Source organism: Lycorma delicatula, chromosome 3 (genome assembly GCF_047948215.1).
Source record: "Lycorma delicatula isolate Av1 chromosome 3, ASM4794821v1, whole genome shotgun sequence".
NCBI classification, from domain to species: Eukaryota; Metazoa; Arthropoda; class Insecta; order Hemiptera; family Fulgoridae; genus Lycorma; species Lycorma delicatula.
The window spans coordinates 69,557,249-69,571,091 of NC_134457.1; the positions used below are offsets into that span (position 1 = coordinate 69,557,249).

Sequence of the window (13,843 nt, forward strand, 5' to 3'; positions counted from 1 at the left end):
TCAAAAATTATTTAGTTCAAAAATAGGAAACTGGTCACAAAATTAGTTGTTGGGTCACAAAATAGAGAAATCTTGTGTTGAATAACTATAGAGGACCAGTATAGTGTAGAATTTAGAATTTTATTAAGTCTTTTTGTTAGAAGTTTCAGGTGATTTACTTATTTATTATTTCTAATTTGCTGAGTATATAGCAAGTTAAAAAGTGTGTGTGTATTTTTAAAAATCATTCTTTTAAGAATCGTACTCTTCTGTACTACATACAAATATATTTATTTTATTAAATCAACCAAAGTACAGAATAAATGAAGTAGGATGACTTACCTTATTCCACTATATATGCAGGAGCGCTCTCACGATTTACTCACATCATCAGCTGCTTATATATTTATCTCAAATTACATTACAAACTTCGCAAAATACAGTAACATATAATGTATTTTATTTTTTTTACTTTAAACTTTTATTCAGTTAAATAACAAATTAAAATAAAATTAAAAAATTAATTAAAATAAACATTAAAAATTAAATTAAAATTAAATTGTAAATATTTTTACATATGTAAAAATATGACATCTAGGCATAACAACATCTATATGTTGTCCATTTAACTGAACTTACTTTACTACACTGATTGAAATAAATTATACATTACTATCAAAATAGATGGTGGTGCCATCTACTGCAGCTTTCAAAATAATGTCATCTTCATATTCTGTCTGAAGGTTGATCATATTAAATTTAGTTTTATGTTTATTTATATAGTATCTTTCTAAAATATCTAATCCCTTACTATTTGTATTCATATTATATTTTATAATCTCCAGTATTTTTAAATTTGTTCTAATATCAGATATTGTATGTTTATTCTTAATCAGATGATCAGATACATTAGACTTACAGTTTCTGTAGACATATTAGTCTGGCTGTGGCCTTAGTTTGGATAACATCTGTTTTTTGTTTTGCCGAATAAATAAGTGTTTTATTAGAGCAAAGAATTGTCGTGAAATTTCATATGAAACTTTGATAACCTGCTACTGAAACTTATCTTTTTATTAAAAAAGTATATGGCAATGAATGTTTATCATGTGTACAGGTTTTTGAGTGGTTTAAATGTTTCCGAGATGGTCAAGAAGATGTTGAAGATTATGTTTGCCTGGGTTGCCCTTCCTTGTCAAAAACATATAAAAATACTGTAAAAATTGGTAATCTGATTCGATCTGACTGACTGTTAACTATTTGTGCAATTGCTGAAACTGTAGGAATAGACAAAGAATTTGTGAGGCAAATTTTACATAAACAATTTTAACATGCAAAAAGTGTGCACGAAATTGGTGCCTAAAATTCTCACAATTGAACAAAAAGAAGCTCGTAAAAATGTTTGTTCTGACTCTTTGAATTCCATTGAAAATGACTCGAACTTCTTGGAAAAAGTGATAAAATGTGATAAATCTTGGTTTTTCACTTACGATCCAGAAACTGAGCGTCAATCCATGCATTGGAAGGCCCCAACTTCACTGAGCTAAAAAAGCTCGAATAAGCAGATCAAAATTCAAAGCAAGGATGATTGTTTTTTCTATATTAATGGGATTGTGTACCTTCACTGGCTTCCTGAATGTCAAATAATTAATCAACATTACTACCTTGAGATTCTAGCTCAACTTGATGAAAAAAAAAAAAAAAACCACCTGAATTGGGGAAGAACAAATCATGGGCTCCTCATCAGGACATCGCACTGGCTCACACTGCATTGTCTGTCAAGACATTTCTAACCAAGTACAACCTCTCAGTGTTAGACCATCTGCTTTGTTCGCCTGACCTGACACCCAACTTCTTTTACCTGTGACTTTTATCTGTTCCCCAAGGTGAAATTTCCATTAAAAAGAACAAGATTTCAGACCATTGAAGCTGTGAAAGAAAATGTGACGTGCGTCATGAAAGAGCTCACAGAAAAAGACTTCCAGCACTGTTCTGAACAATGAAAATTTGTATGGAGCATTGCAGGGATAGAGTATGGGTGTATATTGAAGGATAATAAGTAAATATGTATTAATTTAAAATAAATATTTTACAGCATTATTCACATTATACCCACACCTCATAGAATTATGTACTGAACGATGATCTGGGATCCTGCGAAAGTTGACTATTGATATTAATTTTTTTAGGTTTTTATGTTACTGTGTTTGATGGTTAAGTTGCTGATAAATTAGTGAACTATTTGAATTTTCAAAAAGATACATTTTATATATATGAATTTGTAATTTAGTATCCTAATAATATATAATAATAATAATTATTATTATTATTAATAATAAATAAAATTAAAAAAAAAAATCATACAGCCAGCCTATCTTCCTTTTAAAAGAATGTTTACATTAGTGTTTTTGTGGTGATGGCTAGTTTTTAGCGATGTCAGGAGTCTAGTATGGGACAAGGGTATGCCAGCAAAGTGTAAAGAAGTACTTTGTAAAACTTATATTATCTGTTTTTAAATATGCTGTGGGTCAAGGAAGAAGTAAAATTCAAGTAAAAAAAAATTGAGAAACATGTGGGGAAAACAGGAAGAAGCAGAACCAATAACAAAGGTATATGGAAGTGGTGGTGAGTGTGGTTGTAATGCTTAACGAAGTTAGGATAGAGAATCTGAAGTGGTTCAGAACCTGAAGAGAGTACACAATGGAATACTACTAATACTAAACATTATCTTTAGAGGTAAAGCAGAAGCCAGTAGGTGAAGAAGGAAGCTGTACAAAGAAATGGCTTTTGGAGTTAGGCAAGTAGAAATGTATAGTGAAAGGCCCAAACTGTGAAAACGTGGTAAGTGAGAATAGATGAAGAAATTATGTAGTGTTTAAGAAGTAATTAAGCAATGTTTTTGCTAGTTTTGCAAGAAAATAGCAAAAATTAAAAATAGTTGATTTTAATACACTGTAATATGTTTTAACAAATTTATTGTTAAAATTTAATTTTTTAGACCTGATTTTAATTTATGGGTTTCTGTTTTTTTCTATAGGAACGTGACGTTATATTTTTAACAGCAAGAGTGCATCCTGGTGAAACCAATTCATCTTGGGTAATGCAAGGTTCATTCAATTTTCTTTTAAACAACACTATGATTGCTGATAAACTACGTTCTAAATATGTTATTAAAATTGTACCTATGCTTAATCCTGAAGGAGTCATAAATGGGTGGTAAGTAATTTATTAAAAATTCTTTCATTCCTGGAGTATATTAGATTTTTTCTTACTTTATAACCTGTTATTTGAAGTGCAAAATCATTTTCAACATTTTTTTTGTGTTCTCTGTGTGGCCATTCAACTAAAAATGTACCTCTGGTATTAGATGCTTTTGCCCAATATAGTCGTGTTTTGACTTTTCCTGACTATATAGTAGTTGATAATGCATCCAGTTGTAAAGCTGTCGTGCTGTTCAAACTTAGATATTTTGTGAATCTGAATTGTTCAATTTTTTGAAAGCAGATATAATTTTACTTCATATCTATATCAATAAAACTATCCATGTGCAGGATGTGCATTTAGTGTGGTGGTAGATTTACAGATTTTACAGATTTACAACTCTCAGATTTTACAGATTTAGAACAAAAAATTGTTAATCGGCATAGTAAATGTCCTTATTTCATTCACACACTACTACCAACATATTAAGAAAGAAAGTTGGTTTTATTGATAAAAAAGTTTGAGAAACATATAAAAATAATATTTTCTTCTAATTGTTTATATTATGTTAGAATTGAATGCAGGAAATTTTAACCACTTAAATTTTTTTTACTGTATTGAAAAAATTAAATACAGTAAAACTTGGTTATAACGAGATTCAAGGGGCCGATCAAATATGCTTGTTACAGGTGAGTGCTTGGTACTTACAAGTTGCCATCTCGTAATTTACAACTGTAAATTTTTATGCCATCATTATAATACAAAAAATATATTATATACCTAAGAAGAAGCTGTTTTCCAATAAAAATCAGTGTATTTTGTATTATAGACTAACAAATAAAATTTAGATGTAATACAATTTTTAGACACTAATACATTTTTCTTTTAACCAAAACTGTTGTGTTCAATGAATTAACAAAAAAAAAAAATGGTAAATATGCAGAGTAAAACTTACCATAATCATCGAGGAACGTAACAAATTAACACTACAAAAAAATTTCTGTCACGTGCTTTAACATACAAACTGTGTTTATTAAATCTACAAAAATCATTCTATTCTATTTTTTCTTCATTCTAACAGAATATGTCAACTTAATTGCGCATACAAACTAATTAGCCTTAAAATAATCATTTATTTTTGTTTGTTTAATAATCTTATACCTGTAATCATCAAAACAGTTTTGTAGTTTAAAAATGCTCCACAAATTAATCACTTACATTATTAGTCTCGCCAAACTCAGTTCATTTTTTAAACATTCTTTGGTGTCAGTCATATTGATATGACTGGGAGAATAGTAGATTCATCTTCATTTTCAGTTTCAGCTTCGCTATCGCCTGCATGACTATGAATTATCTCAGTAATAATATCTTCATCAGTAGGAATTTCAGTATGTACATCGTCATCAGCTGTTGTATAGTCATCTATTGAATATTCTTGAAAGGCTGATATTTTTGTCAAGTTAAGAGTTTGAATCCACTCTGAGAGTGGTATATAGTCTTCATCATGGTAATCTTCCATCGAAATGCGGTGTGGAATGGGACCAGAATTTTTAAAACTGTTTTGAATTGTAGCTTGTAATACGTTACACCAAGCTCACTTCAAAAATCTGATAGTATCTAAAACCATCATTTAGAATTCTTTTTTCGTCCATGTTCTCAATAATTTTTAAAAGCAATAATAACCCCCTGATTTATTGGCTCAGTTTTGTTGTGATATTAGGCAATAAAAACACAAGACTTATTTTAAGTTGTGCAGTGACAGATGAGAGGGGCAATTATTTTTCAATAATAACATTTTTCTGTTATTTTTTTGCAATTTGAAAATCCTTGACGATATCCATGCTTTAGAATTATACATGTAATCGACAGGAAGTTTTTTTACATTCATAAAACATCTTGAAATTCTTGATTACCCTAATACTAAAAGTTTCCGTTTTCTGTCCCAGTTGAATTTGAGCATAACAAAATCATTAGCCTGACCTTTGACTATTTCCTACCAATACATTTTTCACCTTTAAATTTAAAAGTTTTGTCAGGGGGGATTAGTTTATATAACAAGTCTGTTTCATCGGCATTAAAAATGTCCTCTTCATTATAACCCAATTTAATAAGTATTTATCATTCACCCAATTGCTCACAATTGAACTGTCTATGCAGTTAGCTTCCCCATTAATTTTTGAAAAAACAATCTGATGTCTGTTTTTAAAACTCTCTAACCATCCATTGCTACAAATCTGTGTAGCCAAAATTTTAAGCAAATTTTTCAGCCTGCATTTTTAAAATTGGACCACTGATAGGTAAATATTCACTTGTTTTCATTTAAACCTTGATAGAGGGTGCTATCAAAGCAATCTTTGTCATATAGCCTGAGATTTTTGCTTGCATGTAATTTTTTCAAAAGCACTTGTAAGTTTCTCATGACTCTTCCATACTGTTGAAACTGTGGATGAAGAAAGTCCATAACAATTTCATAGGCACCTTTTATAAATAATGAACATTTAATAATTTAAAAAAACTTAATTCTTATCATAATAATTTAAAATTTACCTTTGAAACGAACAAAACAAAAAAATAAATTTTTTAGATGTTGATATAGAAATTAGTAAAAGTAATAAAATTATGACATCTGTATATAGGAAACCAACAACTAATGAAATAACTGTTAACAGAAGATCGAATCATCCTTGGACACACAAAATTAATACATTTATAAACTTTTTAATTATAGTGAGAAATTACACACAGAATAATAAAGAAAAACTAGATTCAGAAATAGATATAAAATGTATTGCAGTAAAAAATGGATATGACATGTCACTGATAGATAATATTTATAAAAACCAGAAATTAAAATCTAATAATACAGCAACATTGATAGCTATAAATAATAAAAGTATTGATGAAAATATTTGTGTAAATATTCTATACCTAATAACATTATTGAAAATGTGGTTAATCTTTATAATGATGAAAAATATAAAACAGCACATAGACCATACAATCATGTGATAAAACATTTGAAAATCCATAATAATGATTATGATCCTAATAATTTTTGTGGTATCTATTACATAATATGCAATGATTGTAACAAAATTTATATTGGGAAAACTAATAAATCATTTAGGGCAAGGTTTGCAAAACACTTTAGATTTTATAAAAACAACAAATTAGGTTTCTCCAATCTTGCAGACCATTTAATAATCAATAAACATTTAATCACCAATTCGGATACAAATTTTAAAATGTAGAAATTGTAAAAGGATGGGATAATAATAATAAAATTAAATATTTTAGAAAAATATTATATGTACGAGTATAGACAGAAGTTTAGCTTGATTAATGTACAGACAGAGTTTGATAATGAATTTCTTATCAAGACCGCCATAGATAATAGCAGATTCATATAATTTATAAAAAATTAAATAATCTTAGTACAGTACTGTATGTTTGGCTGGCCACATGGAATATTTTATTTTTGACTACATATTTTTGTTTTTGACAATTTTTTGACATTGACAATTTTTTGTTTTTGAGTTAATGTGTAATTTAAAGAAAAAAAAATGTTTTTTTTTGGGGGGGAAAGGAAGTAAACCTTTGAAAGTGCTATTAAATGAAAAAACAATAAGCATAAGGTAAGAGGCATTGTTGAATTTTGTATTGTTGGTGGAAAATTGTGTTATACATTTGTCTTTGGTGTAATTACTACAGAAGGGTGAATATGGACGGATGCAATAATAAACAAAAGAATTGATTTTGCTAAGTAAATATATATATATATATATATAAATATATATATATATATCTTTTGAAAATTCAAATAATTCTTCAAAATATTGACCACTGTGCTAATTAAATTAAATATTTACAATTTAACCACCAAAACACTGTAGCAGATTAAACTTAAAAAAAAAAAAAACTTATATAGACTTTCACAGGATCCTCCATCGTCAGTTGGTACACAAATTCTATAATTACATAAAACAAATATTAAAAAACGTAAAATTTAGAAAATAAATAACCACAATATCTGTATGAACAACACAACAAAAGCTACCATTACTCAAGACACTGACTGATGATGCAGATCCTGTGAAAGTTGACTAGTGGTATTGGTTTTTTAGATTTTATTTGTTATTGTGTTTTGGTGGTTAAGTTGTTAATATTAACAACTTAAGTTAAGTGTGTGTAATACATTTAATAAAAAGATTTATTTTGATGGTGAAAGATGACTTGTTTAGATAGGTACCATTATTGCATCTACAAGCCACTTTTATCTTACAGCTTAGGGTCATATGTAATAATCCTATTTTATTTTGAGCAATGAAAGCGGTCTATTAAAAAACTCTTTTCTGTATGAATATATAAAATTAATAAAAATGTCATCGGTTGAAAATTAGAAGGAAATATGTTGTGGTAAAGTGAACATTTCTGAGGCTGCAGTTCAATTTATTGTTGAGCAGTCTTTGTTAACAATTAAGGATGTAATGAGTACATTGGTAAAGGTTAAAAATTTGTATAAAACAGTAGATTCACTCTATCTCTCATTATCCTAAGGTAAACTTAGAGGTTACCAATGCATTTGGGATGGCAGTAATGGAAAAGAGTAAAAACCTGAATTAAATTATGAATGATAAACGATGTGAGATAAATAAAGTTGAAGTTTTTATTATCTTTTTTGTAATGTTTTTAATGTTAATCTAAAACATACTGGGAGAAAATTGATGCGGGTTGAATCTCAAGGAGTAGTAAATCTATATTCTGGTTCATATCTACAGAAATGACGATCAACTGTGAAATGTCACACATGACATATAACATAATTTCAAGCAAAACAAGTTGTTTGCTTACTTGGGCAGTGCCGGGTAATGCGTAGCTAAATGTTACTTGTGTTCATCATTCAATCAGCTAATTTTTTTTTTAAATGACCATCTAGAATATTATATTTGGTGCAGGTATATAAAAATGATGAAAATCATTATATTAAAAATAAATTAACATTTGTGTTATTATTAAATCTTATTTATTATCTGATAAAACTAATTTAATTACCATGTATAAAAAAAATGAACTTAAAACTAAAGACATACATCATTAAGTTGAAGTGCAATTCGTAGCAATTCATTGAATCAGGTCACACAGTCTTTTTTTATTATTTTCTACTGGTACATAGTACTTTTTTTTTGTATTTATTAATTAAAAAACAGCTAGTATCTAAAGTTTTAATTTTTTAATATTGCAAAATTTTTTTTATTCAGAAGTAGTTTTCTTTTTTGGCTTTTCAAGCATTATATTTCGAGCCCAAAGCCACTGAACATCGTTCTTTTCATTGCTGTTATTATTATTATTTTCATCATTTATATTATTAGTGGTACTTTTTTCATCTTGAAGACTAGATTCTAGTTGACGTGATTCTAGAACCATTTGATGTGATTTATGAGATCGATTTGTTTCAGTAATCGTTTCAGTTGTACTATAATCTGTTGATTCATTGCTCGATTGATTTTCATTTTCATTTTCGTTTTCGTTGCTTTGCTGTTGTTGCTCATTATTTTGATTATCAATATTTACTGATATTGATTCAGTAATCTCATATTCAGGTGACTCTGTTGAACTAGATTTAATGGGACTTGCTGTAGTAATTGTTGTTGTTCCAACTGTTGAAGGTAATTTTGTTTTATGGCCCCTAAAATATAATAAAATTGTTGTTTTTAATTATACATATTTTGTAAATTTAAAAAATGTAATATTTATTTTGAATCCTTAAATACGAAATAATGCTAAAAAACTTTTTTTTTTATTGTAATTTGGTTACACCTTGTGATTATATGTTAAAATGTGCTTAGTTGCACTTTGAAAAAAGTGCCACCATGGACTAAATGTACCAGTATTAGTATAGCCAACTCATTTCTGTTAGCGGCAGGCAAGAGGCTGAATACCATGCCTGACCACTTTAAGCTATGCTGCCATTGAGGGTGAAAAACCTCTTACAGCTAATCATGCTGACAATTTGTGAGTTACATTACAAACTGGTGTAAACTAAGTCAAACCTTTTGTTTCAGTTTTCTCTTTGTACTAAAGACCAATGAAAATTTATTATATTCTTTATTGAAAGTACTCTTGTCATCTAAATAACAAATTAAAATTATTTATCAAAATACGATACAGCAGATTTATATAAATTGAGTTATAATGTGTGATTATAAAATGCTATTATACCGTAGCATTTAATGTTGTTTAAAATCTGTTTATTATCATTTAGAATTTTCCCTACTTATTGACAAAATTACAAGATTATGTAATTTTTTTAAATTTAAATTTATATTTACACTGTTGCAGAAAATGAAAAGGTCATTGAATATAGCTATTCACTGTAATTTGTAATTTGGGATTGATACAATAAGGGTTCTTTTTAAACATTCAATCTTTCCAATATGAAGGCTTGTTTTTTATATAACAAGCCTTCATATTGCATCAATAGATTTTTTCCTCAGTGAAGTAAAGTATAAAAAAGTAAGAAAGAATTAAAAACATGAAAAATTCTTGTATACTAATACAGTGATTACGAGATCATGTTTCATGTTATTGCTATCAGTTGTATATTATTATTATTATTATTAGCTTAATTCTGAATACCCTATAAACTAATTGAAGGTTGAACATTGAATTGAAGGCAAGTTGAATTTTTGTTTTGGTCCGGGGAGGTTAAAGAAATTTTGAGAATTAAATTTGATGAAGAAGTAAACAAAATGTAAAATAAAAGATTTTTTTACTTCTAGCTTCTTTTAAATTTTTCTTAGTCAAACTATTCATATTCTATACTTTCTTTTTTCCTGTTAACCTCCGGTAATTACCTTTCAGATAATACTTCAGAGGATGAATGAGGATGATATGTATGAATGTAAATGAATTGTAGTCTTGTACAGTCTCAGTTCGACCATTCCTGAGATGTGTGGTTAATTGAAACCCAAACACCAAAGAACACCGGTATCCACGATCTAGTATTCAAATCCGTGTAAAAATAACTAACTATACTAGGACGTGAATGTTGGAACTCTCGACTTCCAAATCAGCTGATCTGGGAAGACGTGTTCACCACTAGATCAATCTGGTGGGTTTCATATCATATACTAAAATTACCTAATATAACTTTTTAAACCATAACCTATTCTGCTTTCTTTGTTGTTGGAAAATGTACATGGTATTTCTTTCCTAAGTAATATGTAATTATGAATGAGAAATATTTATATAATTAAGTAAAAGAAAAGCATCAACAAAAATAAAATCGGGATGATGATTTTGGGTTGTTGGAGGTCAGATTAGATTATGAATTTTTTTAGTTATCAGTTGGTTATAATTTTCTTTTCTAATTACCATGTATTATCTTAGAAGAAGTTTCTGATGGATTACACCTTAGTAGTGTAAATTTTTAAAAATAAGTTATTACTTTTTTTCTATTATGTATGGTGCAAGTAATGAAGATGTAAAGTGCAGAAATTTTTTTATTTACAAGAGGTTAGTCAATATGTCATTTTTTTTTCATTTTCGTATGAACTATTAAAATCATTAATTACCAGTTGAGCTGAGTTAAGTGCAAAATTTACTAAAAATCTAAATGTATGCTTTTTTTTAAATAAATAATAAATATATGAGGTATATTCAGAAAGTAAGGTTAGAACATATCTGTAGCTCTGAGAGAAAGTATTCTTTTCAAGTTGGCACTTCTGTCTGAAAGGTCCAAGTGAAGAGAACAAGCTTGCCTTAGATGGGGGTGATTAGCTTGATTGGTTACATCAGAATCATACCTTAACCTGGCAATTCCTGATGCTGCCAAGTGTGACATGCAATATCATGTGAAATCTCACAATCGCTAAAAATGTCAATATTCACTGTTAAATTGTTTGTGTTTATGGCGATATGATGTCTCGTGATGAAAGTAACAAAGTGGTTCATGGAGTTTAAAGATGGTGGAACAAGCATTCACTCTGCACAGAGGATGGAAAACTGTTGATTGTGACAGATGAGTTTGTTGACAAACTTGAATGGTTGGTGTGTGAAGATCGCTATTTCACTTTGGACGAACTTCATGAAATTTGTCCAGAAGTTTGTATGAAATTGGGGAAGCTGCATGAAACTGTAACCAAAAGTTTGAATTTTTGAAAACTGTGTGCATGGTGGGCACTGAAAATGTTAAAAAGTACACAGCAAAAGGAGTTTCTGGACTGTTATGAGCTTAAGTGTGAAGAATTCCTCGACTCTTTTGAGATTTTGCTTATTGATTTTTTGACTTCAGGTTATCTCATAAATTGCCAACAGATTCTGTGAGATCCTCTGAAAGCTTCTTTGGATCATTAAAAATCAAAGAAGAGTGCGTGCAAAACAGTTTTGGTTGGAATAATCTGAACCATCTTGTCCAAGTCCCAACTTGACCACGAAGTGACTTTTTTCTTCATCCTTTAGAAAGACCACATGGGTAGATAATTCTTTTCAACTGACAAAGAGGTGAAGAATGCCATGTGTGAATGGTCAAAGGAGATGATGGCATGGACATGTGACACAGAAATACAAAAGTTGATACCATAGCTGGTTATGTAGAAAAAACGTGGTATATTTGCGTAATGTCCTATAAGTTTCATTAAATATGCATTTTTTAACATTTTTATAAAATGTTACAACCATACTTCCTGAATGTACTTTGTACTTCGTATCCTTACCAGTGGTTTCATTCATTTCTAATCTGAAATATAAAATGTAAAGTAGCCTGACAAAATATTATTATTCACTGCTATAGCCAGTGAGCCTTTAGTTGATGACATTATGCTCTTATACAATGACAGTACAATACAAAACAATTCACATTTTATCAACAGATACCGGTTTTAAGTTAAAATACACATGTATACTTCAATATCTAATTTCTATTCTGAAGACATGCAAACATTAATATGAAATTTAATTTTAATTAAATCATCATCAGCAATTTTTTGTTAATTTTCTGCAATATATATTTACATATTCTGAATTTGATCCAAAGAGTACAAATAATGTTATAATCTTTTTTACATTACCATAAGGGATATAATAATGAATGAGGTATTAGTAGAAAGTTTACATGTACTCGTATGAGATGAATAAATTAGAACCATAATATCAAGTGTACACATCAATGAAAGTTCATTGTCATGTTATATCATATGAGCCAATACCTAAAATGGCTTCAGATTTTGCAAAAACAGGATGCAGCGGGAAGGAAGGAAGGGATAGCCGAGAAAAAGGTAAAAAGGTGGGGAGTTGGATCAGGTCAAAGACCCGTGACCATGCTATATAAAGAAAAGTAAAGAAGGGGACATTTGATCTTTCAAATATGGTTCCATTGCTCATCTATTTTTAATGAGCTTTGCGTTTCCATTGCTTCTTTAAAAATATTTCCTATATCATATTATATATTTCCTTAGGATTATGGAAAAAATTAAGTTCCTAGATTTTATACATCAGTTTAGATTCTATACAACAGTTTTTGAAATTATTTATGTGAGGTCTTTGTGTATTTCAGGATAGTTTAACAGTATATCTTAAATAATTAACAGTAAAAATCTAAATAAATAATTTTTTTTTTGCTATAATTTTTTCATCAAAATATACATAGATGAATCCTGAAATCTGTAATTTATATGATTACTTCTGTCATCATAGATTTTAGAAAACTTTTGGTACTTAGGCTGTTCATTTAGGAGACTGCTTGTTTTGGTCTTTCTTCCCATTTAGGTAAACAGGTTGTTAGGAGTAATATGTCATGAATAAATATATGCAAAAATCCTTTTTAAAAATCTTTAGCTAAAACTGATACTAATTAATTTACATTAAAAGAGATAATATTAAATTTAAAAAAAAAATTGTTAAATTCATACTGTAGAAAGGATTTTGTTTAGATTAACAGAGATTAGATTTTATCATGATGGGTACTGTTTTATATAGTACTATAAATTTGTTTTTTATGTAACATTTGACTAAGTAATATAACTTCTTTTTTTTAATTTTTAACTTTTATTTCATTATTTTGGTAATCTGTTAAAAAAATTTATTTTTATCATACTACTGATGATTTTTGTACCTCCAAAAATGTGTTCTTCACTGTGAAATACGAATGCCATAAAATTATGTATCCACATTCTTTATCTTGGTGAGATCTTTATTTCTAGTAGTCATGATAAGGATTAAGATATTGGTATTTAATACACACTTTATTATGCTTGTCAGTTTCCAGGATGGAAGCTACTAATAAATTACAGGTGTTATGGAAACACCTGAAGTTGTAAGAAATTGCATTTATCATTTAAATATTTATATGCTGATTAATTAAAAAAAAAAAAATACATGCTATAAGAAAATTTATTTTGCTTGTTAAGATCATGTAAAGTTGAACGTGTTTGTTAATTTCTTCTACATTCCCACTGAACATTCTTAACATTTACTGATAGTGTAAATTAAATTACTTTATTACAGTCTACTAACTTAAATAGCATGCATTACAATTTCCATTTGCATGCATCAGATGTATGTAAAAGTGTTTTGAAAACCTGTAATTATTATTTTAGATATACAGGGTAGGATAAAAAAGTAGTAGGACTGAATTAATTAAAATTTTTTTATTGAACTATCGGTACAA

General features: G+C 28.5%; 2 protein-coding genes across 10 annotated transcripts in view; one reads left to right on the plus strand and one right to left on the minus strand.

Annotated features, from left to right (window-relative positions):
- Positions 1–13,843, plus strand: part of LOC142321672 (cytosolic carboxypeptidase 1-like) — a 293,694-nt gene that overhangs the window by 184,858 nt on the left and 94,993 nt on the right. For all 8 annotated transcript variants that reach the window (XM_075359948.1, XM_075359949.1, XM_075359947.1 and 5 more), the window contains one exon: positions 3,014–3,192. In XM_075359948.1, the coding sequence (XP_075216063.1) occupies positions 3,014–3,192 (179 nt within the window). The remainder of the gene's footprint in view (positions 1–3,013; positions 3,193–13,843) is intronic.
- nw (narrow) overlaps positions 8,185–13,843 on the minus strand; it is a 393,672-nt gene continuing 388,013 nt past the window's right edge. The window contains exon 6 of one of the 2 annotated variants that reach the window (XM_075359957.1): positions 8,185–8,863. In XM_075359957.1, coding sequence (XP_075216072.1) covers positions 8,428–8,863 — 436 coding nt within the window. In that variant the 3' untranslated portion in view covers positions 8,185–8,427. The remainder of the gene's footprint in view (positions 8,864–13,843) is intronic. The other variant, XM_075359958.1, reaches the window with a different exon arrangement.